Raw genomic sequence first — 27,014 nt, 5'->3', positions numbered from 1 at the left:
CATTATTTCAAAGCGGGTGAGCACAAGAGCCCATTTGAATTTGGAATTTGTGAAGGAGAAAGCTGTAACCAACCCTGAATTCACAGAGCAGGAACTTCAGGCCACGACCTAGTTGACCACCATGTTTCAAACATGGCAAAGCAAGAGCTACCCCGGCCAGCCAGGACCCCGAGCTTGTGGCCAATAAAGCCAGCCACATTGCTGTCAATTCCACCTGCGTGGTGTTGGTTAAAGCTCTGGTCTGGACTCGTCTCCCTCTTTCTTCTCCCAGGCCGTGAAGGCTTCCTACGGCAAAGGCTTCACCTTGTCCATTTCTGCTCTGTTCATCACAACGAAAACTGTTGGTGCCCGTGTGGAGCTGAGCGAACCGCAGCTGCTGCTGTGGCCTGGAGATGTCGATAAGCTCCTGTCCACTGACAACCTCCCGAAAGGCAGCCGGGCTCACATCACCCTCGGCTGTGCCAACGGCGTAGAAGCAGTCCAGACTGGGCTCGATCTGCTGGAGTTTGTGAAACTGGAAAAGGCAGGGAACAAAGGGGATGAAGTGGGGGAAATCGGAGGAGGGAAACTGCAGTATTTTGATAATGGTATGTGGATGCTCGTCCTTTCTAAAAAGATCGATGTGAGGGTGATATTCTCAGGTTACTATGGAAAAGGAAAACTTGTGCCTACGCAGAGCACCAACAAACGGGGCTCTGCTTTTAGTTCCTGCACCATCATCTAAGAGCATGGGCAGGGTAGCTTTCTTTTCTTTGTTGTTTTTAAAAGGCAAGTAACTCAGTAACCTTTATAATTGTAAAGAGAAATAATTCTACCTTTACTAAAGTAAGCCCTTTTTGCCAACCCCAGTATGAAGTGTCTCTGGGGAGACAGTTTATTGGCCTCTGGAAGAAAACAAACAACTCTTGACTGACAAAGGAAAACTGTTGAATAACTGATGTCAGTAACTGAAGTGTTGCTGAGTGCTTTTAATGGAAGACTTTTGGAAAGAACGAGCTGTGGTGTTCTGCTTGTTTTCTTCCTCAGAGGAAGATCTTCTATGGTCTTTTATAACTTCCCTATGAACCACAATCGTTAGATCTTTACATGCCAGCACTATATGATCAAGCAGTGGCAGACCAAAGCCTGTACATAACTGGTCTGAAGCCAAGTGAAGTGAACTGCGTAATGCCTCTCCCCTCTCCCAAACCAGAGGGACTAAAAGTCAGTAATTCTGGTAGCTGAATTACTAGGTAAGAACCAGTAAGACCCAATTATGGGTCACTTCTGTCAAGTGTGGCAGTTACTAAAAATTTAGTCCATAAGAAGAGGATTTGCAACAGACAACAGGGTACCAAAAAGCCTTGCATGTTCTACCCCAATTCATGCTCAGGCTTCCTTCAAGTGCAGGGAAGAGACGTGCTGGTGAGCACAAAAAAGAAAAGCACATTGCCAGATAATGTCTTAGAGACAGGAAAAAAAAAATGAAGAAGTCACAGAAGAGGAAACAAGTTAAATCTCAGGAGATGCATTCAGTTCCTGTAACATGGCTCCAGTCTTTTCAGAGCACATGTAAGAGCGGGCAGGACCAAGTACTGTCCAGTGCCCTTGTTTTGTAGGGAACAATCCTGCCTTGGCGGGGAGTGGAAGAGATGAACTAATGTCTTTTCCATCTTATTTTATAGAAACTAAAATCATGTCTGAAGTATAGAACTGTACTTCATGCAAGATTTTACTAGTTTTATCTAATGCACTTGAATGTTAAAAGTTAGGATGGAAGTAACATTGTAATTTAGGAAGTAAATGGAGGTATTGTAACTGCGTAACTTAAGTCTGCTCAAACCTAAACCATTGGCTGGAAAAAAGTTAATGATCAAGTACTTTTGTTATTAAGTCTGTTTTATTAAAGCTTATGTTTTTGCTCTTAGCCAGATTGTCTGTCAGTCAACAGTGGATATGTGGTCACTACTTTACCATAACAAAAAGCTCAACTAATGGAGTCAGGTCAGGACAACAGTTTAAACTCATGCTAGGGCTCAGTGTTTGGTGAACTGCACAGTGACGTTAATCCAGTATTAATAAATGTAAATACTTACTGTGTTTGACATGCATGTGCTGGGTTCATATCTGTAAAGGAGCTGTCACATGGGCACAGCTTACCCGTAGCTGTGCGCACTCAAACCTGTATTGCTCAGGAAGCCCAGCTCAGCCTGTGCAAGAAGCATTTCTCCTCTGAACATTTAAAACAAAAGCAAGGAGTGCTTTGGGCTAATCTGATAAACACTCCCCGTTTTCTAGCAAAGCAAAATAGTTCCTGCTGTTTCCAAAAGATGGAATGCCTGTAATCCCCCCTTACCTTCAAGGGATAAACAGCTGGCTAGCTTCTGCACCAGGAGAGTTGTGAGTGCCATGTGAGAAGTCTCATGCGGTTTTGTTCCATCAAAACTATAAAAAAAAATTTAACAGCATCTGCCCAGGACAGCTCTTGAGAGTATGCAGGAGCATGCTGAGCCACCTCTCCCTCCAGTGCTCTGGTAACGCAACCCAACGCTCCAGATCACATCCAGCACTGAAATGCACAGCTGGAGTATCTTGTTTATTTGCCTGTTCAAGAACAACAGTGAGACTGTCGTCATTTAAGTTTTTATTAGTTTGTACATCATATACAGTTTATAATAAAGTAAACCAATTGCATATGGTTTTGCTTCAGTCTGTGATATTCTTCATATAAACACATCATTATGAATTATGCCTAATGAAGTAAACAACAAATATTCACATTTTTACCATTCACATCCTAGAAAGGTAAGGGTCCAAAGAGGGACAGTGTTCATACCAATGTGAAGCCTGCCTTAGAGAGGATGACGTGTTTGGCAAAGCGATCTGGATAGTGATTGCTCCATGCAAGACTCCTTTCCTCCCACGGGAAAGGTAAGATATTTACACTGAGGTAAACATTCAGAATTTCATTTCAGATAAATACTGCAGCACAGGGTCTACTGTCCTCTCCAAGTCGGCTTCACATCAGGGTCCGGTTGTCTGACTACTCCTTAATGTCTTTACAACAAAGCAGATACGCATGCAATGAAGGTGCTCGGTTTGCTGTTTTGCACTCAACCCCCCCCCACCATTGCTTCACGCGATTTTCTCTTTTGAAGAACGAGTTTTTAAGTGAAAGCAGGGACTAAGATGGAGTAAGCAACGTGAGATTGGCTATGCAAGAACTGCAGGCAAACTGCAGAGCCAGCCAAGAGGCAGCGTCCAAGCTCTCCCCAAGCACTGCACTCCCGAGCCACCCCCTGAACACGCCGCCAGCTCTAACTCAGTAACGCTGCTTTGCAGACTGTGCCTCATCTCGGCGCCCTAACTCACAACTCACACGAGAGCTTTCCATCAGAGGTCAGATCTTCTAGAGAGAAGACGTGCCTAGCACTGCTCCAAGAAGAAAGGACAACCCTGTCCCTGACTGCAGGACTGGGGACAGCCGGGGCAAGCTGAGGAAGGCCGAGGCATTTTGCATCATCTTCCCACGGCAGGCACAGGTCCTGCTGCCCCAGTGAGCAATAGGGAATTCTCCAGATTTCGGCAGCTGCTGCGTGTGAACGGCCTCTGGGGGAAAGGAGGGTCACAGAACTGCTACGGCTGAGTTTGTCACCTTTCAGACCTAGTTATAGCACGGCTATAACAACGCGACGGAGCTCAGCACTACTTGGAGAGGCTCAAGTAGGCGCAATCCACGAGCTGTCCTTTTCCCTAAGGAAGGGGAGGGGAGGGTACAAGGCACAAATTTAAACGGGATGAAAGCCATCCACTTGAAGATAAGCGAACATCTTTAGTTAGTAAGCTGAGGAAGTGAGTTTGAAGGAATAAGCAAGCCACTGCATGGTCCAAATGCTTTGGTCATTCAAGTAGTTGAAGACTGATTTGGCCGAGCGCAGCCACCCGACGCGAGGCTGGCTCAGAGGCCAGAGCTCGCAGGCGGCAGTTTCCGTATCGGAAACAACACAACAGCACGGGTGCTTTCACTCTATATCCCAGTCAGATACAGAAAGCTCCGAGGGACTTAACAATATTCCACCGCTAATTAATACTGTTGTCCCTAAACCATTCTGCCCCATCCAGTTGGCATTAATGCAAGTATTTACAAAACAGTCAGAAGCCTTTAGAGCACAGGATCCAGCTTTATAGCAACATTTCCAAGTTCACAAAAAATCATGTACTTTCCTATGTATATGTAAAGCAGAAACAATTAGAAAAGCCTGTCAAAACGGGCAGCCAGAAGCATCTTAATGGTCTTTACAGCTGATTTCAAGTCCAGGTTCAGCGAGTCTGGAAAGGACTTGCACCACTCCCTGCAAAAGGTGGAGCTGAAACAGCATCAGATTTGGAAAGTAAATCCACACGAGAAACAAACAAAAACACACCAGGCTTTGTGGTCTAGAGGTCAGATCATTGTACATGCAAGTATCTCCCAAACACTAACATTACCGACACATTTTTTTCATTTTTCAAGCATGAAACTGCTTCCATTTTAATTTGAATGCAGCTGCACTTCGAAACCAGCCCCACAGCAGCTCAGACACCACAAGATCATGATGGAGACAGAGAAATAAAGGGAGGGTAACAGTCCAACACTCCTCATCTGCCTGTTAATGCTCCAGTCATAGCCTCACCCAGCCTCACTTTACACAGCTTAGCCCGCCGAGCTTAGCCTCACGCACACATTTTTCCTGTACTTTACGTCCTTCATCGACAACAACTGCGCTGTCAGTTATCGAGCTGCTCAATAGCCATCAGGTTCATCTCGTCTCATCGAAGACCCTCCCTTCAGCACCGACCTGGCCTGCCTTCCAGCCACATCACCTCTGCCACCCCTGGGGTAATTCCCATCAGCGGGCACTCTTACAGCACCGACTGTTCCCTTTCCAAAACACTACGCAGGAGCTGAGGCCCGAGGGGCAGACGCACAAGACGAAGCAAAAGCAGCTGCACTGCAGGCGATGGGAGCGCGGCTGCTCGCCGGGCAGGTCAGGGAACAGCCCCTGCACATGGGAAAGTCTGGGGGCACCTTTCAGTACGTTTTGATGTTGATTAAGACTCTTCCTGTAATGCCAAAAACCAAACCTTTCAGCAACTACGAGGACTGACCTCCACGAAGCCCCTTCCTCATTAAAGGGGGGGGCTTTGCCATCAGCTTCTTGCATGTGCCACGTTCCCGTGGTGCCCCCCAGTCTCCAAAGGGAAGAGCTCACTGCTAAGTGAGGCTCGACTCGCACACATCCCCCTGTGCTTGCGTCTCACGGCTATCACCTACGTTAGCTCTTCATCACTCTAGAAAAAGCAGAAGCATAATATCATTTTAAGGTATTTATTAATTATCTCTGTGGCAAGTTCCTATGCCTGGTAGCCGCTATTGAGCCAAAGGAAGCCGGGGAGGTCTGCAGAATGGTAGCAGCTGGAAAAATGGCACCAAGGTTCCCTGTGGCTATGCACAAACCACAACCCACGACACGTTCTGTAACTACCAGGTATGAAAGGCAACGTTTCCAGCAGCGCACATCCATGCAGATTTTTCTGAAACAAACACAGTCCTGCATCTCCCAGCTGTGCTCGGACAAGACAGAGGCTACAACTCCGGCGCACCTCTACCTCCATGCTCTGCTGCGCTCCTGAGGTAAGGGGATAGTCACTGAACGCCCGTCAGACCCCAAAGCACTGTGCAAAAGTGAGCATGTGTTTGCCTTCAGTTTTAACCACACAACAGCGCTCCTTGGAAAAGTCTTGGCACTCACCATGTTAATATTAAACTACTTTAAATCATGCATTCAGGTACGGTTTCATAAATATCTGTTGTACACGTTTCCTCTCTCAGAAAAGCCATTCCATTTCCGTCCTCCAAGGAATGGTCTCATTCACAACCTGGAGAGAAGAAAGCCTGTCATACTCAACTGGGGGGGAGGAGGCAGAAATAATAGTAATAAAAACCACACTGACAAACGCAGTACACGTCTCTGCATGGTGACAGAAGACTGAGAAAAGTCCAAACTGTACAGTAATTATCGACACACACAGGACGACACATTATGAATCCGGAATGCCACACTAAAATAACTCCTGTAAACTCTGATTTACAAGTGCCATGAGAACTGGAGAAGTCTCAATGTGCATAGACCAGGATTTTAGTTCCCCAGATATTTACCGTTCCAGAGCCTGAAAAATGCTAGGACCTTATTTTGCTCTCAGTGCAATCCGGGTGAGTCCATCACATTACACTGATGCAAAGGAAGTTTGAATAAACGTTGCAGAGTCTACTTTTGGAAATATTACTTAACATTGGCTCATTTTAAAAGCTGACTTTTGAGTGAGTTATAAAATGCTTCCTTTATTCTGCAGTACTAGAATTTAAGCCCTTAAATCTTCCCTCTATGAAAGCAGATTGTCAAAAGTTCTGACAAACCTAAAACCACGGGACTGCAGTACTCAGCAGCAGCACCACGGCACTATTGCAACTGTTGGAAATGAAGTTCACTTGCATTGCGGTCTAGCAACTCCGTCCAACTAGACAGGACAAGTACAGCCCTCAACTGGAAGGAAGACAAAGATGTCAGCATTCAAATAATCGTTTTGTGCAATGAAGTCATTGCAATTTTTGTTCCTGCAGTCAGAAGGTAAGTCAGGTATTATATAAAAGTTAGTGTCAGGTTTCTCTAGGAAAAAGCCTTGCATGGATTTCTACGAACGCGTTTTCTCACCCAAGCAAAATTCAGCTCTACAAATGTCACTACACTACAGCAGGTCAGTTTAAAGAAACTCTGGATACAACAATGCTTCTGAGCCTCTGCCCCTTCACGCTGGTGCTGGGGAGTGCCAACATACTTTCTTTCAAAGCCCAACTTCTGAGCAAGGCTGCCTGAAGCTGGCAGACAACGCCACGCGCTGTGCTCCAGAACTGCTTTAGAGAGAGCGTTCAACTTGACCAAAGCACCTCTGAAGAAAAGATTCTTCACTTTCTAGAAAACCGGGCAGAACTCTGGAAGCAGTCCTCTCTCAGCTGAGGTCTTGCTGTAACACTACAGTTATGGTGAAAAACAGAAGAGCATTCACGTTAACTGGCAGTACCACTGAACCAAATCCATTTTCAATTCGAGGTGGTGCAGCTGCACGCAGCTCCAGGCTTTAAGCTCATCACTCCAGCACTTGTCCTGACATTGTGCAAGAGAAGCAAGTGACAGACTGTCAGTTCAGAGTTTGACTTTGCATTTTCTTGCTTCTTTGGACTAGTAAATTACTTCTATTTGAAAACTACTTGACTAGTTTAACATATTTGTACAGTTCTTGTAAACATTATGAGAACACACTGCTGCACGCACACAGTAACCATTTTCAATTAATAACCTGAATATTACGTTGCATTTCTTCAAAGCTAAAAAGAGCTCATCCACGTTACGGATCAGTAACACAAAAATCAAACAAAGATTTTAAAACCAAGAAAATCAAGTTTAGCACAGATATTAAATGTTCAAGTAGATTAATTAAAAAACATACGGTGGAAAAATTCAGCCCAGAGCAAATTCAACATTCCCTTAAAGAGGACAATTCATGGAGTGGAAACACAAAGCCCTTAATTCTAGCTGCATCACAGGGAATTCTCACATAAGCTGCTCTTTTAAATCCAAAGAAGCATTTCTCTCTGATACAAAATTTTTAAGCTCACACATTATCGATTAAGTTAATGCCCAAGTGTACCGTTCTGGTAGAACCATGGCAAAAAAAAAAAAAGACAGCTGTCAGGTAAAATGCAATTGTATGAAGTTTGACCGAATCTTGGCAACATTTTCAGAAGATTAAGATAACTTACAAGTTACTACAAACCCTAGACATGCTGCCATATCGCACTTTGGAGCCAACCAAAACAAAACTGGAGATTACTTCACCCTCTCACACGGCAAGTTTCCAGGAGGACTTCAGGGAAATCCTCTCTGCTGAGGAGCAGGAACAGTCTGAAAGTACGGGCCAGCATGGAGGGACCAAAAGATTCAAAGCTTTATTTTTTTTTTTAATAAAGTTAACAGTAAAACAAAATTCACAAGCCTTCCCCTCCCCGAGCTGGTTTCCTCTTCACACACAAAAGCACACAAAACAGAGGTCTCCAACCGAGAAAAATGAAACTGCTCTAAGTACAATGAGACATGATGAAGGAAGGAGTCTAAAGTATGTCCGTATTCAAGGCTAAAATAAGCAGATCAGGTATGTGTGTTTGTTTGTTTTTAGCCAAACTGGAAAAAGAAATTTCCAGGCCCAGAAGCTGAAAAAGAAAATGGAAGATATTAGCACTTTCAAAGTTCAAAGGCGATGTGGTTAAACACCATTTTGCAATAGCTGGATGCCAGGCCAGCACTTAACTCAAACAAAACCATTTGGACAAGTGGGAGAGATCTGAGCTATGCATTTCCAGCAGCTAAATTCCAGCAGGTAAGAGTGGATTACTGGTAATATAGGGAAAGGAGGCCTGGAGACAAATTTACAAGGATGAAGGTAAATGGGACACAAACCATGCAAGACTTTCCAAAATTCGCTTAACAAAAGACATTATGGAACACGAAATTCCCTAAGGGGTATATCGACACTAGGTAAGTGCTGAGACCTTGCTCAGTGCTGTATAAAACCATCTTACTCTGCCATGTGTGAAGAAAGCCTGACCGCATTTGAGGTTTGAAGGGACATGAGCAACAGCTCCTTCATTGCCTCCAGTCACCTCAAAACGTCTGCATCAAGCTTGGGGAAACTCGGCTGTCCTGTCAAGCGATTTGTGTACTTACCACTTCCAACACCAACAGTAGGACACTTCCACCTACCTTCAAAACTGAAGCCACCTGGCCCACCAAAGAAGGCCTTAAAGATATTATTTGCATCGAAATCTATAGGGAAGAAAAGGAAGTCGTAAGATGAAGTAAAACAGATAGTTACAGTTTTCAGTTTAGAAATTGCTTCTTAATTGAAGGCCCATAAAGCATTTTAAAATGGACAAAAAGCTATAAGCAAATAGCTTGCTTTGTCCACTATCATGTAGCAGCAGAGAACACTGCTATACTGTACTACAGCAGAGTAACAGGCTACTGCCAGTGGCAGAAAACGGGTAAAAGCAACAGCTGTGAGACAGTTCTAGTCACGGGAGCAACCTAAGAATTTTGGATAAGCAACATTTTGGGGCCCACAGCCTTTCTGTGATGTGATTTTATACCTCTTACAAAAGACAGAAGCTTCTGCATAATGGTACCTACTACCTAACAGCTCAGTCAAGGATAATCTGGATTATATGGTGCCTACTATCTGCAACTTCAAACAGTCATTGAGTATCTGCCATTCAAATACTTCTGCAGACCAAACCAAGCCACTTCACAGGATTATTACAATTGAGAGGTCAAGAACTGTCTGGCTGCTTTAGAGAAGAAGGCAGACTAAACGGTCTAATCTTTTTAAAGGCTGCCACTATAGAATACCATAAACACTTACCACCCATGTTCAATCCATCCTCTTCTAGATCTTGTCCACTATCATAGCGGGCCTTCTTCTTGGGATCTGACAGGATGGTAAAGGCTTCACCAACCTCCTTGAATTTCTTCTCCTCTTCCTTCTGTACTTCTGCACTTGCCCCACTGTGTCGGTCTAGTGACATAAAAAGAAGCAGGAAAGAAGCTTTGAGTTTCTAGTGTAAATGGAAAATACCACACATTTCTAGTTACTATCACAGATGTATTTTAGATTTCTGGAGTCAGAAATGGTATTTGTCCAAAAAATCCCTCTCCTATTTATGTCTGGCTGTAAGTGATGGTTGTGGGGAGAGCAGACATGCATGGGGCAGAGGGATGAAAGCAACAATACATGCTCAAAGACAGCCTGTTTCTGGATACCTGGATGATGCATTAGTGCTCTTTTCCTGTAAGCCTTCTTGATCTCATCTTCAGAGGCATTTTTGTCAACCCCAAGGATTTTATAGTAGTCTTTCCGTTTGCTCTTTTTCAGTTCCACCTGTGCATTCTTTAGAAGTTGCTTGTGTTCTAGAAAGAAGTGCAATGCCAAAGGAAAGCAGCTTTAGTGTCCAGCAGTTTTCTGCTTTAAAAAAGGCTGACAGACCAACATGTTGAGGTGACCTGGGCTGAAGTATTCAAGTGCCACAAGGAACCAACCCCCTTGGATTTATAGCCAGGTAGCTAATTAAAGCCTAACTACATTTAATACCGTTTCCAAATGTAGGTAAACATCCCAGTGCTACTGAACCCGTATTTGTTACACACTGAACCACAAGGACTAAGGCTACTCTGTCCACTTCATTTCAGGCTACGAGAAAAGCAAGATGACTGTTAAGAATAAGAACCATAACTAGATATTCTGAATCTAACATGTTACAGAATATACACATACATGTACAGAAAAATGCTCATATGCTTACCTTTTGTTTTTTCTGTCTGATATACTTTTTCATAGTCTCTTACAGCATCTTCATATTGCTCTGTGTCCATGTAACTGTGGAAAGAAACAATGGTTGACAAGGTGTACTTCACGGAAAATATCAAAAAGAGGGTGCAGGTACATGCTTTCTGGGTGGATATGAATTAAGGAAAATATGTGCACTGGGCTTCAGGAAGAGCAATCATTAGAGGGACCCACAAAGCGTGACTGCTACACTGAATAGAAGCAAGCACCCGCAGTTTATGGGCAGTTCTGGCACAGGAGCCTGTTCTTTGGGCTCCAAGCTGAGACCGCAATCTCATTTGGCAGCACAAGTTCTACTTTAAAGATCTGATAATTACTTCATCCAACAGCAGAAACTAATACCAGCCAGTAACGTTTCAAGGAAGCTGGTGCAGCTGTACGCTAGCAGCCCTGTTTAGAAGTGACGATCCTGGCACCTCAGAGAGGGATGTGTGCCTGCCTGTTGGCATTTCAGCCCTGCTCATGTCCTATTGTATCACAACTACTTACTGTAATTTAGCAATTACTGAGATGGAACTTAAGAAAAACACTAAAGGATGTAAATTAAAATGTATGCACAACAGGAAGGCTGCAGTAATGGTTTTGGTTCGCCTATAGGCCAGGCAGCTTGCTCACAAACTAGGGAACCAACGGTATTGAGCAAAGGAGCAAATAAATGTGCAGTCAGAACAGAGCTTGATGACTTCTCTGGCTGGTGCCAAGTTACAAGACATATAGATCCAAACATCCTTTGTACAACTCTCTCAGCCTCACTGTACTACATTGCAGTATTATCTACAGCAGAAATATGTACAGCCTCAGCTGATTTCCCTTATAGTGGAAACAGGCCATCCCATTTCAAAATCCAGAGACGTTGGAAGCATGAAGCAGCTCTGCACAGATAAGATCTATTACTCCCAGCAACCTTTCTGAAACAGCTTAGAAGAGACGGGTTCTCTGGGAGAAAACAACATCCTATATTAGTCTTAAAAAAAAAAAAAAAAGGCAAGTCAAGCTTGAGAACAAATCTTGCCTGAACACAACAACAAACAGGCAGACCCAGACCCACGCAGGCAGGATAGACTACATACTTTCTTGTCTTCTCGGCGCCACAAGGAAGAGAAACAAATTCAAGGACTCTTAAGACAGAACTTTTTATTCATTTAAGCTTCAGATTTGTTACCCTGTCACTCAGTGCTGTAGGGAAGAGGTTCCTACCCACAAACCAGCTCAGCATGTCCATGATAAACATCTACTTACCATTGTGCTCTCCTCAAGTATGCTTTGATATATGTGTCATCCAGTTTTACTGCATTCGTGCAGTCATCTATTGCTTCTTCAAGTTTCCTAAGCTACAAAGTCAGACAGAAGTTAAGTGAATCCCAATCAGAAAAAAAATCTGCTAATCAGCATTGTGATTTTAGGTGAATGGAAGTTGTACAGAATTTTGAAAAAGTCTCACTGTTTTTGTGGATCTACATCTATGACATTTTTTCCAAGTCCCCAAATGCACAGAGCTTTTTCTTCTGTAAGGAAAAACTAGAAGCTTGGCTAGTGAAGTGGTACAACTACATGGTGCTTCTCTACAAAATGCACTTGGAAACAAGGGGCTTGCTTAGAATGATCTGAAGAACAAGGTATCCTGGATTGAAACACAATAAACTTAGAATTATTAAAAGTGATTGTTTTCCGACACAAACAGCCACATAAAGTGTCCATTAAAGCTGCCCTCTGACTTATTCCATTTCCTCGGTTTTGAAAACAGCCCATCTCTTGACCAAGTATGGGTGTTGAAAAGCCCCACTGATAGAAGAGGCACATCAGCACAGAGACAGCTGAGGAGGAAACATGCCTAGAGGAAATGCATGATGGAAATCTGAAGCACTGTCAAACAAATGCTTCGCTGGAGAGTGCATTCCAAAATACGACAGCAACTCCAACAAAGGTGTAAAATTTTAAGTTACGTCAGATTGTTTTAGATCAAAAAATAAAGCAAGACACGATCTACAAAAAAAATCCTCATTACCAGGGAGGAAACAAATAAGGATGCCTTTACGCTGATTAAGATAAGGCCACACTACATTCCTCCTCTCCCTCCCACTCTGTGCAGCCCAAGTATTTGAGTTTTGTTTCTTTAGAAGTCAACTTCTTTGGCTGTTTGGAACAGATCCAACTGTTGTGCAAGCACAAAAACCTGAAATATTGCCTACAGCACTAAAGGATCCAGCTGCCCTGGGAGCCAGAGAAGCATATGCTTTCCAAAAGATGTGATCTGGTATTTATAAACTACGTGGTGAGGAATACAACCCAAGATGAAACACTACCTGCCAGGTGACCATTTCTTACCTTTGAATTAACTGTCCCCCGGTTGCAGTAGAGTTTGGCATTTGTTTTTATGTTATTTGGATCTATTCCTAGTGCTTCTGTATACAGTTCATATGCTAGTTTGTAGTTTCCTTCTTTAAATGCTTTATTCCCATCTTCTTTCTTTGCTTTAAGTGCTTTGGCATTCTGAAAGAAAAAACATCCTGGATAAGGACAGTAGGTCAGTGGTTCAGGGGTACAAAACACCTTATTTTGCTGGGTAAGGGTCCTCAAACATAACCGTTCGAATTTGGTTTCAGACAACATTGCAGGATACAGAAGTCACAGACTTGCTAGAGCAGCTGAAACGAGATGTGAGCATTTTACTTTTCCCCAAAGAAAGGCGTTGAGGAAGAGCCAGCGCCAGTTACAGGCATTCTCTACATGAACAAAGTTGCCTAATGTTTAAGATGAGAACATGCCAGTGAAGTAATTTACGTATTTAAAAACAATAGGAGCAGGACCTCACCTTTTGAGAGCTTATACAACTAAATAAATCTTTCAGAAGTTGGTTAAAGAAATACAACAGAGTAGAAAGGAGGGAAGGAACATCCTGAAAGAAACAGTGTTTAAATACAGGTCAGCCTGTAGGCACTAAATTAAATCTGTGTCAGAAGAACTGAGAGACCTAGCTTTATTGCCCCTTGATCAGATATAGGAGCAAAACAGAATGAAAGGAAGGCAGTCTTCAGAGAATCACAGTATCACAGCCTTCTGAGAAAGAGCTTCCAGCAGCTCACAGTTATACCTAAAGCAGCCCCTTCGGGAAGGACTTGACTCACTACTTGCTACTGGAGATCTGGGGAATGATAATCTTGAGGTATGGAGAAGGGATTGCTTCAGCAGAAGCGTTTGATTTAAAGAAGCGAAATATGTTAATTTTGCAGTCCCAACCTCAATGCTCACAACTTACACGGCAGGCAAGACACGCTTTCTCATGATCAGGAGCCATTCTGAGTGCCTGGACAAAGAACTGCACTGCCTTCTCGATACAGTCCTCGTAATAAAGGCAGAGACCACGGACATACAGAGCGTCTGCATTTGTAGAGTCCATTCGTAAGATGTCACTGTAAAAAACAAACATGTTAAAAAAAAGTCACCCTATTGCAGTTTTCTTCTCATCTCCAAAGCATTCCTCCTCTGCTGAGATATTTAATTATTTTATCAAGTCTGTGGCAGGGTTATTAACTGAGCCTAAGTACAGTTTCCCAGTACAATTAACCAAAAAGGGGATAAACTCATGCAAACTTCCCCATCACCATTTGCATTAAGGGCTTTTTTTTTTTTAATATATATATCCCTCATTCATTTCAGGTGGTGAAATAGTAGTAGACAGGACATACCACCAGCTGTTACACAAATTCTAAATTTTAAAGATGCTCACCTTGCTACAGACTGTGCTTCTGGGTAGCGACCCAGTAGTGCTAAACATTCGGCCTTGAGGATTTTGAATCGGTGACAAGCAGGAGCAAACTCCAAAGCACGATCCATGCAAAATACAACCTGATGTGAGAAAAACATGAATGTGAACAAAGCAAAGATCCAAAGGCTTAGTTTGAAAGATTGCCCCATTGCCACACTTGAGATTCCATATTTGTCTTTGAACGGGAAAATAAGTGTGCAGACAACTCTTCTGCTGGATGTATGTACTTCATTAGAAAGTCTTCCTTATGAGCATTTTTGGTTTTTTTTTTTTTTTTTTTAAGGGCTTTGTGTTTAAAGATCTGTGGCCCCTGTTGTGTTACTACAACACAGCACTACACAGAAGATTCAAGGAACACCTGTGCAAGTTCCATCCATTTAACCCTTCTGAAATTGTAGGCCCCAAAGAAGAAGCCAAGGAAGACAATTCTGCCCCTGTTTTCTGCATTAGAAAGACATGTGGGCGGGACAGAAATTCAATAGACTGAGACAGTTTGGACTGGACAGAACACAAAAAAGTACAGTGCAGGGCCTGATCTTACATTGGTCTGACTGCAATGGGCAGGGTGATCTAATGGGTCTTTTCCATCTCTGCCTCTCTGGTGGGGACATCTGCATGAGAACAGGGTCATTGTTTCACCAAGGTTCATCTGCCTTCCCGGCCCGTGACATCACGATGGCCCGCTGTGGGAAGCACTGTGCTCCAGACTGAGAAGCCAAAGGCTTCTGGGTGAGGAAGAGCAAGAGCAGCTCCAGAAACAAAGATCACATTTCATGTAAGCCTTCCCAGTGAAGTGAGACAGTAGAATTAAATCATTAAATGCAGTTAGTGACAAAACCTGTATCAAATACTTCATGGTTCCACTCACCCTACAAAGCAAGCAGTAATAGAGGATATTCAGCCTGAGCTGGTCACCCTCTTCACTTTTCATTTGTTCAGTGCTATGAGACCATGAGCTCTGTCATTTTCACAAATTCATGGCCCTGCTTCAGTAGCAAAAGTATGTTGTACAGCACCTCCCATCAGGACGCAGCTAGTACTAGGCAGAGGGATTAAACGTACATCTGGCTGAACTGGCCAGGTACGATATTTTCTTAATGCTCCAGGAAACAATCAAGTCAATCTTACCTTTCTGAAATCCCGTTTCTCAAAATCCACTTCAGCTATTTTTTCATATTCTAGCACGGTACTGGCATTCTTTAGCTGAAAGACAGGAGAACACAGTAAGCCTTGCAGGACAGTCACTGGCCTGTAACACCACCAAGCACACAAGTGACCAATCCCTAAAGCGTCATCAGAGCAAAAACTACTACAGACCACAGAACAATGCAGATCCCAAGAATACTTTTGCCAGCATTATAATCAGTATGAAATCATAGGACCCAAGTGGTAGCCCAAGAAAATGTACACTTGTGAATGAGAAACAAAAGAGGTGGCAGCCTTGTACATGTTGCAGCACCCATTTCCGTGCTCTCTTATCATCATTCTTCCCCTGGTATGCTGGGGAAAGACTAGTTTTGTCTTTTCTTGACAGAAAAGCATGAAGGCTATCATGCACAAAAGTAAGCTATGCAACCTGTCGGTTTACTGAGAAACAGAAACTTCGACACCATCTAATTTTTTCATTACATCACCCAAACAATCATTACTAACCATGCCCACGATTCCACCTTGCAAATTAGAAGCAAAAGACTTGCCAGCTCAATCTATTTCCTTCGACAGCCCCATTTCCTGGGAGTATTTCAGTTTTCAGAACCTCTTACCTCTTGCTGTGCCTGAGTATTCTTATGATCCAGTTCTAAAACTCGTTGAAAGCAGCGGCTGGCAGCCATGGCATTCCCTAAGGAAAGATGGCACTTCCCTTCCCGTAGATGGCCCTGAGAAGACAGTTAAAAGGGAGTTGTAAGAGCTGCAATAGGAGGAAACAAGGATATTCAGACGTGTACCACATATGAATTTTTCCACGTACCCTTACAAAGCTATCATCCAATCTGACAGACTGCTGAGCATCTCCCAGTGCTTCTCGGAATCTCCCCAGCATCATGAGGGTGGCAGCTCTGTTACCGTAATAACTGGCATTGTTGGGACAGGTATCTGGAGAAAATGTAAGAGCACTGAGTGTAATGTAAGCAGCATACTCAAAAGTCATTGTTGGATTCAAAATCCTTCCCAATTTATAACACCTGAGTGACCTACGATGGTGCACGATGGCTTAGAATTGCAAATCAAACTATTGCTCCTCAACTATACACAGGATTTAACTCGTATAGAGCAAAAGTTTGTGGAGTTTGGCCCGGCAGCACTGATGACCCTGCATTGGACAGAAAGCTGGATTGCTTCTTGCTAAAAATATCTTGGGTAGAGGACAAACAAACAAAAAAAGCTGCAAATGACCCACATTAGCACTAACCTGCATTACCAATCTGGTGAAGTTTTGCAAGGTAATTAAAGCCAGCAAAAAGCTTCCATCCAGCATGTGCTGTTAGAAACCCTGCTGGTGTATTTGGAAATCAATAACCAGCTTTGACTTTTAGACACTATATTCAGCAAAGATCGTCATCATTACCAACTGCTCTCACCTATGGCTTTTGTGTAGTAGTTGTACGCCTCATTGTAATCTTTCTTGGCATAGTATGCGTTTCCTTGTTCCTTGAATGATTCTGCTTCTCTGAAAGGAAGTAAAACATAAGAGACAGAGCATCAGAACACGTTCTGACCACAACCAAGATCCTGATCCCCAAGCAATCTTGCTATAGCTCTTCAGTGCTCCAGAACACTTGTAGCTGGTTGCTGCAAGATTTACTCTGTACGCACTGTCCATGAGAAAAGAGCACACCACATCCTTCTGGCTCTCAGATAGTTCAGCACTTGACTAGGGCCATGAACAGGAACATGACCAACACAGCTGAGCATTACAGATGTGCACTAGCAGCCCAACCACACCTTTGGAAAACCTTTCTTCAGTCGCCTCTATAGCTGAGCAAAAATTTGGGTGGACATGGTTAACCAAGTAGCCTACTTGCCTAAGCGATGCATAACCTTAGTAGTCATCAAAGTCAATAAACTGAGTGTTGTCTTTCTAAAGTAGCCCCATACTTGAGAAGCAGGGCCAAGAACAATTTCTACATTCAAAAGAGAGCTAAATAGAGGAGAAATACGGCCACAAGTCTCAAGGAGAAGCTTGGCACTGCCTTGGCAACAGGTCCAGAAATAGTCCTCACACTCAAGAGCAAGCATTTGCAGAGATAGGACATTTAAAACACACAACATATGGTTTAAAGCTGCATCCCTTAAACTCTTGAAAGCACAGTTTCCCCTAATGGAAATTAAACTCTTCCTTATCTTCTACCTTCATTTTAGATAAGCAGTCTGAGAGCGAAATCGTACCATGGTGTTGTGATGTTTAATTCAGTTTTACTGAATCAAATTCAGTGATTTAATTCACTTGCTTCCCTCCTAGACTAATGTGTCAACACGAGACCGGCTCAAAAGCAGCCATCGCCATCTCCAAGACGCAGCAGTCGATACTCGCGTCGTGCCTTTGAGCCTTCACTGCTGTAGCCAGAGCAACAGGCACTTTTTGTCCGCTGCCTGGAGCACTTGTACAAACAGAACTCTGTCCCCAAACATCAGGGCTAGGACTAGCTCAGGCTCCCTGCTCAATACCCCACCAGGGACGCAGCCAGCACATCTACGAGCCCCAGCCACTGGCTCCAACAGCCGAGCAGCCCAGCCGCAGAAGTCATCCGCGCGGGGAAACGCGTGCATGACGAGAAGTACAGTTGAAGCTGACCATCACAGGTCATCCTACTCCTCTTTGACAGACTGCCAGCTGATCTGAATATAGCCTTTGCTGAAGCGATGAAGCAGAGGCCAAGGAAACTAAAATAGCCGGGTGCACGGAGCGGAGCTGCACTTGCGGGCTCAACCATGGGTCGCTTCCAGGCTGTGCCGAAATGCTTCAGCATTTTCTTGAGGGAAGGATCCAGAAGAGAAGGTGTCTCTTTGCACCACTTATTGCGGCAAAGCTATTTACAGGGAAATCCAGGGTAAACAAATCCAAGCCAAACCAGAGAACATGGGGACAGAGTGAAGAGTCGCAGGGCTTTTTATATACAGCTACTTTCATCCAATTCCAGAGCAAGCGCTAGCTCATCAATTGCTTGAGAGCAATTCTGATGCCTGAGGAGCTTTATTTCGGTATCTGGCAGCACAACTCTAACAGCCAAAGGCCTGAATCAGAGCAAGTCTCCAGCCTAGCAGGCGCTATAAACACAGACATAACCTTTACCTTTAAAATTCTAGGCTGACCTGTCACATATGGTATAACGTAAGTGATCCAGGTCTTTTTTTCTGTACCTCTTTACAAAATCCAAAATTAGGTGCAGCTTCGGGCAAGTTTCAGGACAGTGCTTTGCCCAGAGGAAGCGAAGACTCATCTTTGATAAATGTTATCCTTAAGAAACCCAAGAGGACAGAAGTCGACTGTCTTCGCAGAAGGCTGTAGCTACAACGCATTCAGTGGAAAAGCAGTGAGGGTCTTACTGTGTACTGATGACATCCCATTTCTCTGCGCTATCGTGAGCAGCCTCTATCGGTACAGAAAATAAAGATTGGAAGGAAGACTGCATTTTAACAAGGTGCCAAAATCAAAGACCTGAGGGCGCTGAGCAGGTCTGATAAGAGTCCACCGCCGCTTTGCATTTCTATTTTGGAAGTACCTAGAGATCAGAGCGTCACGTGGGAAATGCAGTTATCTGCTGGGAGCTGCGCTCCCTACGAAGCTGCCAACCCAGTCTCCTCTCCAAAAGGGGGAACGCTGCCGCGGCCCTGCAGCGACCACAGGGCACGGCTCGGCAAAGGCAGCGCGGCACCAGCAACGCTCAGCGAGCCTACTAGGGAGAGAACAAAGGGAATTGTGTTGAAACAAGTTCACATGTTTTTAACCTCATTCAGGCTCGCCATTGGCCATTCCCACACAACCGCCTCATGCAAAGGGTTGTTTTCACAGAAACAGCACAGTTTTGCCAGCTGGCAGAACAATAGACACAGGGCGCTGCCACTGCGAGGGCCTCGGGGGCCGCAGCTCCGGTACGTGCCGTTGGCTTTCGTTTTGAAGTTTCGCTATCAATTACACTCCCAACACGGGCCAGACGCACCCCTCCGGTAACTCTGTTGATGTCAAACAACGGAAATGCAACGTAATCGTGCTGGCATGTTTAAATGCAGTAGGATGAGTAAGGAAGAGGGTGCCAAAGGAACGGGTCGGCGCGGGGCTCCGGCGGATCCTCTTGCCACGGCTCCCGAGGTCAGCAGCACAGCGCTGCGCAGAGGCTGGTAGAAGATGTGCTCGCTCGTCCGGATGGAGAAGTGGCATCCCTCCTGCTCCCCTGCCATACCCAAGGGAGGTGCTTACCTGGCAGCCCTGCTCTTCACAGAAGCCGGCACGCTGGCGTACACCGAACAGCGGCTACCAACACAGCCCCCTGCGGGCTGCTCCCAAGGTCTAGAAGCCATTAAGGGCTTGCTGGATGGATGTGTAGCATAATCGGTGGGACTCACGCTTTGTATGATCAAAAACGGGTCCAAACACAACCTTTTTTATTGACTATTACGTATCAAGCATTTCAAAATGCAGTGGAAGAAAATAATCAGCAATTCTGCGCTACCTTGGCAGTTAAGAAGTTTAACCAAAAGTCTTGTTTCTGTAATTATAAACGGGAAAGAAAATCACCGATCCCGTTTACGTACCTTCACTCAGAAGCTCCTTGTTGTATGGTCTAAAGAGAAGGATGAACGGTATTAACGGCAGAGCTCATCTCTCTGAGCCACTACGGTAACCTGCTTAGCCGACCAGCCCCTGATTCATAAGTCTTTCAGCAATTTTACCTGTCATGTCAGAAGGAAGCACTGTCTAATAGCTAGAGGGCTGGCTGCCAGAACACCCCGTCTGCCAACAAACTGCTGGGAAGAGTTGGGAAAGTGGGAGAAAGAAAACAGATACATAGCAAAACCAACTTTGACAAAGCACCAGCATTATGAAACGCTAGAGAAAACACGCGAATACAAGAAATACTGATTTCTACTCTTATTTTTTTGGTCTGTTTCCCTTTTATGCCTTTATTTTAGCACAGATTGATACACCAACAAGTCACAACACCTCATCTACCAGCGGCAGAAAGGAAATATGCAAATATTTCTATTGCTCACATAGCTTAAAGCTTAATGATGAAAAAAAAAATTCCTCCGCAGCACAAAGACAAAGCCAGTTGCTGGAAATGCAAGCCTTGTGGTCTGAGATCCTAGACACAGAAGAGAAGCATCTCGCCCCAGTTGCGCTCCACTGACATAGAAAGCACACAGAAAACAGTTCTTGTTTACCACTTGCTATAACAAGAAAAAAATGCAGATCTCCTGATATCACTGGTAATTGTTCCAATCCAAACAGATGCTGCAGCCTGAATGAGATCATTCTGCATCTCGCACTGATGTAGGCTGCATTCCCCACTTGCTACTTTTGAAACTGAAGAAGAATCGTGCTTTGCTAAAAATACGCCCCAGGCTGAATGGGTTGCTTTGTTCGGAGCGGGTCGCGTCTTCTCAGGGCCTCTCCACAACGAATGAAGAAGACAGGGAAGAGCCACCCCGAGGACCTCGGGAAGAAGCTCGTCTTTCATTGCTCGCGTGCACCAAGGGCTCGCAGGGAGGGAACTGTGTGGAGTAACTCTCCCCCCGCGAACCAGTCAATTTTTTTTTTCCCCCTTTTATAACCTTTGTCCGATTCTTCCCCCGTCACCCTGGAAGACCTGCCATCAAGGCAGGCAGCAGCCACCCGATCCTGCTGCTCCTCTGGTGCGCCCAGAGGACAGAGGGTGCCACCACCACCCTCCTGCCCCTCGCCACGACGGCGCTCGCTGCCTGCCTGGTGGGAGAAGGAGCCGTCACAAGGCTCCCTCTATTCCCCATGCCCTCTGCTGAAAGCTCAGCCCCTGCTCGTTCCCAGAACAGCCGAGCTATGAGAAGCAGCCAGCCTGCGCACCAGCGACACAATCCCACACGTTTGCCTAACAACTTCTGCCTCCTCCTCAGAGCTCGCACACGCGGCCCCCACGCGAATGCCGATTGTGGCTTCCACCCCTCCTACTCCAGCTCAGAGGGAAGAACACGCAGACCTACCTTGCAAGGCACCTCGTTTTCCTAAACCATCAGGATCTGTAGAGGAAGCACCTCGCAGGTGTAGCTGTGCTGGCACAGACCCCGCTCCTACACGAATGCACAGGTACACGCACTCAAAGCCACGCTATCCACCTAAAAATTCACCATTTCAGCAGGCAGCACACTCGGTACCTCTCAGCTCTCACAACCCTTACTCCTACTTCATCTCCTGCCTCCATTACAGAACAGTGACAAAAAAAAAGAGGATTTAAGGAACACTACAAAATCCTGTTAGAAAACCCAAGTATCTCAAAGTCACTGGGGCGCTGTCCAAAACCAAGAAACCCAAAGAAATCCGGCTTTTAACTGGGCCAGCTTCTGCCCAGTGGACAACCACGAGGTGTCTTGAGCCTGGCAAATCTGTCAGGCCTCAATTTCCATGGGGATGCCCCAAGCCAAAAGGAAAACACCTGCCTTTGCCAAGCCATCCTTGCAGAGACTTCTTCCTTAATAGCACACGGTGCCTCCATCCCGCAGTTTCCTTGTTGAAATCCAGACGAGATTCTCAGCTGTCAGATATTACTCAGCTGCTTGGGTAAAATAAGTTTGGTGATCTCAATACAGTTTACAGCAGGCAGATGTCTAGAGCTTAAAATTAGCTGTCGTATTTGCCACTGGACATACTATACTCTCCCCTCCCTCCTCTCAGGGCTCAGAAGGGAAGCCAAACACTAAGTGGGCCACAGAGATGTTCAGACAATAAATACCTCTCCGCGTGCTTTTCCAGGTTAGGTTTTCTCTTTGCGACTGAGGATTTTGAGTGAAGGGAATGTATAATCTCATTAGTAGTGTTGGTGTTTTCTGTCTCTGGTGCATGAAGGAAGATTGCAGGGGCAAGAACAGGCCCCCAGATACAAACCACAAAATCACCTATAACATATCCTGTGATCACCTTCCAGGGCCGGACAGTCTCACGCTGACCCTACTGCAGCAGAGACCAAAAGGGATGTAGAGCAGAAAGCAAACCATGCAATGCATTTCCCTGCACATCAGCACCCCCCATTGAGCAAGGAGTGGGTTTACTACCAGCTGCGACGGATCAATGAGAACGAAGACATTTACTCACAGCGTGTCCCAAACCAGGGAAATCTTGAGTCTGTGTGTGCTAATACCTGTGGAAAACTTGAGTCTGAACGTAATAACCCTGTATGGATATTCTACAGGCTCACCAACTGAAACACAAAATAGAAAGAGCTGCCTTGGGGCCTCAGGTCTTCCCACAAGAGTGGCCATGAGCAAAATCGCTAATACTCAATCCAAAAAAAGCCATGCTGTCCTCTACGCACACCCCAGAACGTTCCCAATACCCGAGGACAAACTCAGACGAGGAAGACCGAAAGCCACACGAACTAAAACATGCCACAAGCAGAGAGCAGGAGCAAAGAAATGAGCCAATCCTCGCCCCGCAGCTGCGAGTGAAAACAGCCAGATGAGTCCTGAACTTTAATTACGCAGTTATGTAATGCACCTTGCTAGCAGAGCTCAGTATTAACCTACTTCATACTAATGGCTCAATCATTTCTGGCAGGGTCACACCACAGCCTTCCTGAAAACCCACAGAAGGGTCTAGAACCAGCTAGAGACTGCTTTCTTCCACAAAGGCCTAAATGAAGGAAGCCAGGCAGCTGGAAGAATTACATGGCAAGACGACCGCATCTACAGCATCACCCTAAAAAAGACTGTTGAGATAAAGAAAGGCTTGAATTGCAAGTACTGAACATCTTCTTCAGGCTGTATGCAGCAACTACCTAATCCAGAGTATTCAAATACTCTGCAAATGTACAGGAGACTAACCATCGATGCGAGGAGCCTCTGCTGTTCCTCATATTATCCTAAGATCATAATTAGGCATTAGTAAAATAGGCTGGATTTACAGCCTGGGAAACTCAAGTGCCCATTTGCAAGCAGAACAGGAATACTGGAACAGACTAGTCCATCGCTGAAGCTGATCCACAAACAGAGCCCCTCCAGCCAATTCATCCCCCAAAAGTCCTGGCAGCACTCCCTGTAAAAGCAGGCAAGTAAAGACATTATTCATGAGGAGCCTGACCAGGACGCAACCCATTTCACGTAAAATAGCAGTGGAAAGATTCGTGCTAATCATCTACACCTGACAACCTCCAGGCAACATCTGTTGAACTAACCAGTGACCCACATTTAGCCGAGGTCTGAAACCTTTTTGACTTCTGCACGATTTATTTTGTGTGGCAAATTTCACGTTCATTGTTGTATTAAGGTTAACTATGCTTTCCTGCTGAGGCATCAACATATCTGAAGTCTGCAGCAAAAGCACTGTAAAAGCAGCAGTCTGTACAGATCATTTCACAATATTTTCCAAATGATTTGAGATACCTCTTTTTAAGAGGCCTCTGCATCCTCCAACACTGAAGAAAGAGGAGAAAGATCCAGTCTTAAACATGGGCATCAGACAGAACCTAGAGCTGCCAGGAAGATGACAAGGAAATTATCCCTGGCAAAAGCCCAGCAACCCCCAACTCTCCGATCCCAAGCTCTCAGATCAGCCGGGCCAAGGGAAAAAACAGTTCCCAGGGGTTAGAAATCTTTACAATTTAGAAAGAAAAGTGACTTTTGGGGGGACGGACCAGTCCCTGACCGCACCACAACTCAGGCCCTGCCCACCAGCTGCTACCCAGCAGAGGCACTAAGAGCACCACTATCTAGCAGATAAAATTAATACGGTTACATCAACCCGCTTTTATAAGGACCCTCACAATTTGTGTGGCTGCAGACAATAATTATCCTGTGACCACACTCTATTCCTGTCCCTTAAACAACTTGTGAGTGAGCCATTCAGCGTGTTTACAGCTGTTTCAGTGCATTACAATCATTCTGAAATACTCCCTGCTTTTGCCAATTTCATTATTTTAATTAAGCCACAGAGAACAGAATCACGCATTCAGACAAGGGTTAGTCCTTTAAGCAAAGTATCCGTACCGTGTCACGTTGTAATTCCTAAAGAGAAGTACAGAACATAGAAACCCTTGACGCTAACTTACAGCAAGTACGGGTTTTCATTTATTTTTGCTGTTTTCCGATAGAATCTAGCACAGTCACATCGTAAAGGCTGTATTAAACCAGATTCAAGAGTACGTCTGCGTGTGCCCACTAATGCTGAGTGCCTGTGCAGCCCTTAGACAGCTCAAGATGCTTTAAAAACGTTAGGCACCTAATTAAGCCTCCAACTACTCTCCCTAATACAGCGACTATCACCCTAATTTACATTAGATCAATCGAGACAGAAGTTAAGCAACTTATGTAAGCCTGGAAGGGTCGCACAGAAAAGAGGCTAACGCACAGGAGGTTCCTGACCCCAAGAAAAATCTGCTCTGACTAGCAAGCATGGCTGTTTAAAGCCTATACTTTCTGACCAAACAAAAAGAGAATAACTGCCTGTAGAATGTCATCTACTCACACCTTATTTTATGTTATTAAAAGAGAAATGATATCCCAAAACAACAAGAGAGGAATCATTGGGAGAGCACCTACGGAAGCACAGGGGGACTGCATGGTAATAACCACGAACGGTGGTACTGGCCTTACCACGCCACGACAACCCAAGATGACCTAGACTGGCCCTGTTCTTCACGGCTGAAACTTCCTTCAGAGCAGGACAAGGACCAAACACTCATTTCCACGACTGCACTCCTGTGCCCATCACCTCTGCAATGAAAGTCAGGGAGGAGGAAGGAAGGGTAACGTTAGAGGTCGCTGAAAGAAGACGACAGCGCCTTCAGCATGACTTTTACATTTGGATGTTTTTAACATTTCAAACATCGCGTTTAATTAGCCCGGGGGAACGAATCTCACACAATCAGGGCTTTCCCAACTTTACGGGCCATGCAATTTGTCGGTGTCCTATGCACAACACACAGGTGCCTCTTCAGCAACATTTAATTGAGCTCCTCAGAATGACATCACCAGGAAGCTCGCTCCCTCCCAGTGCTGCTCCCCAAGCCTTCAATTTCTGACAGTAAATAAGCAGAGCAAAACACCTCGGGCCATCAGTATTATTTCTGAAGATTGCATTCCTCAGAGGCCACTTTCAGTTTTGTTTCTCCTTATCAACTGCATAATTTTCTGGAACAATTGCCTCACCTTCCACAGAAGGAGCTCTCTCCTTCCCAGTTCCCCAGGAGATAACAGCCTGCCAGCTTTAAATGCTGCAGAACCAGCAGAGTTTCCTAGACGCTGGACTTTTCCCATTTCATCGCCTGCAGTGCCTGCAACGCTCAGCTGCTGGCAGGGACGAGATCGCTTGCTCTCGAGATGAAAACGTGCAGCCAGAAGAAAGGCCGGGATTCCTACCTGCCCCAGCCGACACCGCTCCCCTGGGCACGCTGAACCAGACCACTTCAGAAATAAACCAGCTACTGGAACTTTTAATAGTCACTTGGAGAGGCTCTTTAATCACATTAACCTTTTCAGAGCATGACACTGGCCTGCAACTGAGTCTTTTTTCCCCCTCCGTAATGTTCAGCAGACAAATACCACAAAAAGAGTTCAAATGCTTACAGGCCGAGGAAGTCAGGTACAATACAGCGCTAAGACAACCGATACAGAAGAAGCAAAGAACACTCAAAACTAAGAGTTTGAGACTGCCTCTTCCGCAGTTTAATCATTTCCTCCTCATCCTAGCGAAAGCTTTCTTTAGAAATTAACCAGCGTGGTCTCAAGACAGAAAGGATGTCACTGACATTGCAAGACACTCGAGCTCCAGTTGACTGAAGACAGGAGGACTGAAGACTTCGCTCCGGGAGGTGCAGAGAGAGAAAAAGCCTGGTAGAGATGTGAATCCTGGTAGAGATGTGAACCCTGGTAGAGACGGAGGCCCTAGGAACTCGCACGGGATGTGCGGCCAAGAGCTCCCGAAATAAACCGGCACCTAGCAGCGCGCACGGCCCCTCGCCGCAGGTGGCACAGCACCGCTCTGGGATTACAGGCCACCACTGCAGAGCCCCGGCTCTCAGCAGCCAGCTCTTCTCTGGGGGACCGAGAAAGGGACGGGTGAAGGCAGCACCCAGCGGCACAGCCCTCCGGAGGGGCGCACCGCCCTGCTCAGCACCAGGGCTGCCCCCGAGCGCCCTGCTCAGCACCAGCCCGGGGCCCGCAGCCCACACCGGCCCGGTGGAGGAGACCAGCGGGGCCCGGGGCACTCAGGACCCGCATGGAAAAGCCCAACACGGAGCCTGCACCCCCCACACACACCCAGAGCAACCCCGCTCCCCACCCCAGCTCCCCACCTTCCTCCTCCTCCCGCCCCACACCGGCTGCCCCCAACCCACGGAGCCCCGCAGCCGGGCTCCCCCCCCACGCTTCCCAGGGGAAGACCCGCGGCCTCCCTCGCCATCCCGGGGTGGGGGGGGGGGGGGAGCAGCGGCCGCACCTCCGCGCCTCCTCCTCGCTCTCGGGCTCGCCGGGTCCCTCGGGCGCCGCCATGATCACATCGCACTCCGCCGCCGCCATCTTACCGCCGGGCCGGGCTACGGGGGGGGGAGGTGGGGGGGAGGACGGTCGGCGGGGCGAGGGGCGGGAGCCTCGC

At 45.7% G+C, this 27,014-nt stretch overlaps 2 protein-coding genes across 4 annotated transcripts in view; one reads left to right on the top strand and one right to left on the bottom strand.

Moving 5' to 3' along the window:
- CNP (2',3'-cyclic nucleotide 3' phosphodiesterase) overlaps positions 1-2,673 on the top strand; it is a 6,831-nt gene extending 4,158 nt beyond the window's left edge. For both annotated transcript variants that reach the window (XM_048053166.2, XM_013199788.3), the window contains exon 4: positions 272-2,673. In XM_048053166.2, coding sequence (XP_047909123.2) covers positions 272-724 — 453 coding nt within the window. In that variant the 3' untranslated portion in view covers positions 725-2,673. The remainder of the gene's footprint in view (positions 1-271) is intronic.
- On the bottom strand, positions 756-27,014 carry DNAJC7 (DnaJ heat shock protein family (Hsp40) member C7). Of its 2 annotated transcripts, none has more exons than XM_066981712.1 (14): positions 26,859-27,014; positions 16,819-16,907; positions 16,209-16,333; positions 16,003-16,116; positions 15,368-15,442; positions 14,201-14,319; positions 13,730-13,883; positions 12,799-12,963; positions 11,713-11,804; positions 10,430-10,503; positions 9,891-10,037; positions 9,493-9,645; positions 8,835-8,897; positions 756-8,284 (listed from the first exon to the last, which is right to left on the bottom strand). In XM_066981712.1, exons 1-14 carry the CDS (start codon positions 26,936-26,938, stop codon positions 8,247-8,249), a joined length of 1,488 nt encoding a protein of 495 aa, XP_066837813.1. In that variant the 5' UTR covers positions 26,939-27,014; the 3' UTR covers positions 756-8,246. The 2 variants fall into 2 exon arrangements, with proteins under 2 accessions (XP_066837813.1, XP_013055240.1); XM_013199786.3 differs by lacking the exon at positions 26,859-27,014 and adding an exon at positions 21,869-21,939.

The sequence above is a fragment of the Anser cygnoides genome, chromosome 22 (genome assembly GCF_040182565.1).
Source record: "Anser cygnoides isolate HZ-2024a breed goose chromosome 22, Taihu_goose_T2T_genome, whole genome shotgun sequence".
Classification (NCBI taxonomy): domain Eukaryota; kingdom Metazoa; phylum Chordata; class Aves; order Anseriformes; family Anatidae; genus Anser; species Anser cygnoides.
Note: the sequence above shows the minus strand (reverse complement) of the source record. Positions and strands in the feature narration are given on the sequence as shown.

What these genes read in the sequence shown, in the direction of transcription:
- DNAJC7 (XM_066981712.1), bottom strand. Translation starts at nt 26,938, where the DNA reads ATGGCGGCGGCGGAGTGCGATGTGATCATGGCGGCGCCCGAGGGACCC. An exon ending in AAGCGTGTCTTGCCTGCCGT is followed by an intron (nt 12,964 to 13,729) that starts GTAAGTTGTGAG and finishes TTTTTCTTTCAG; the next exon opens with AATGCCAAAGCACTTAAAGC. An exon ending in GGATGGATTGAACATGGGTG is followed by an intron (nt 8,898 to 9,492) that starts GTAAGTGTTTAT and finishes TCTTCCCTATAG; the next exon opens with ATTTCGATGCAAATAATATC.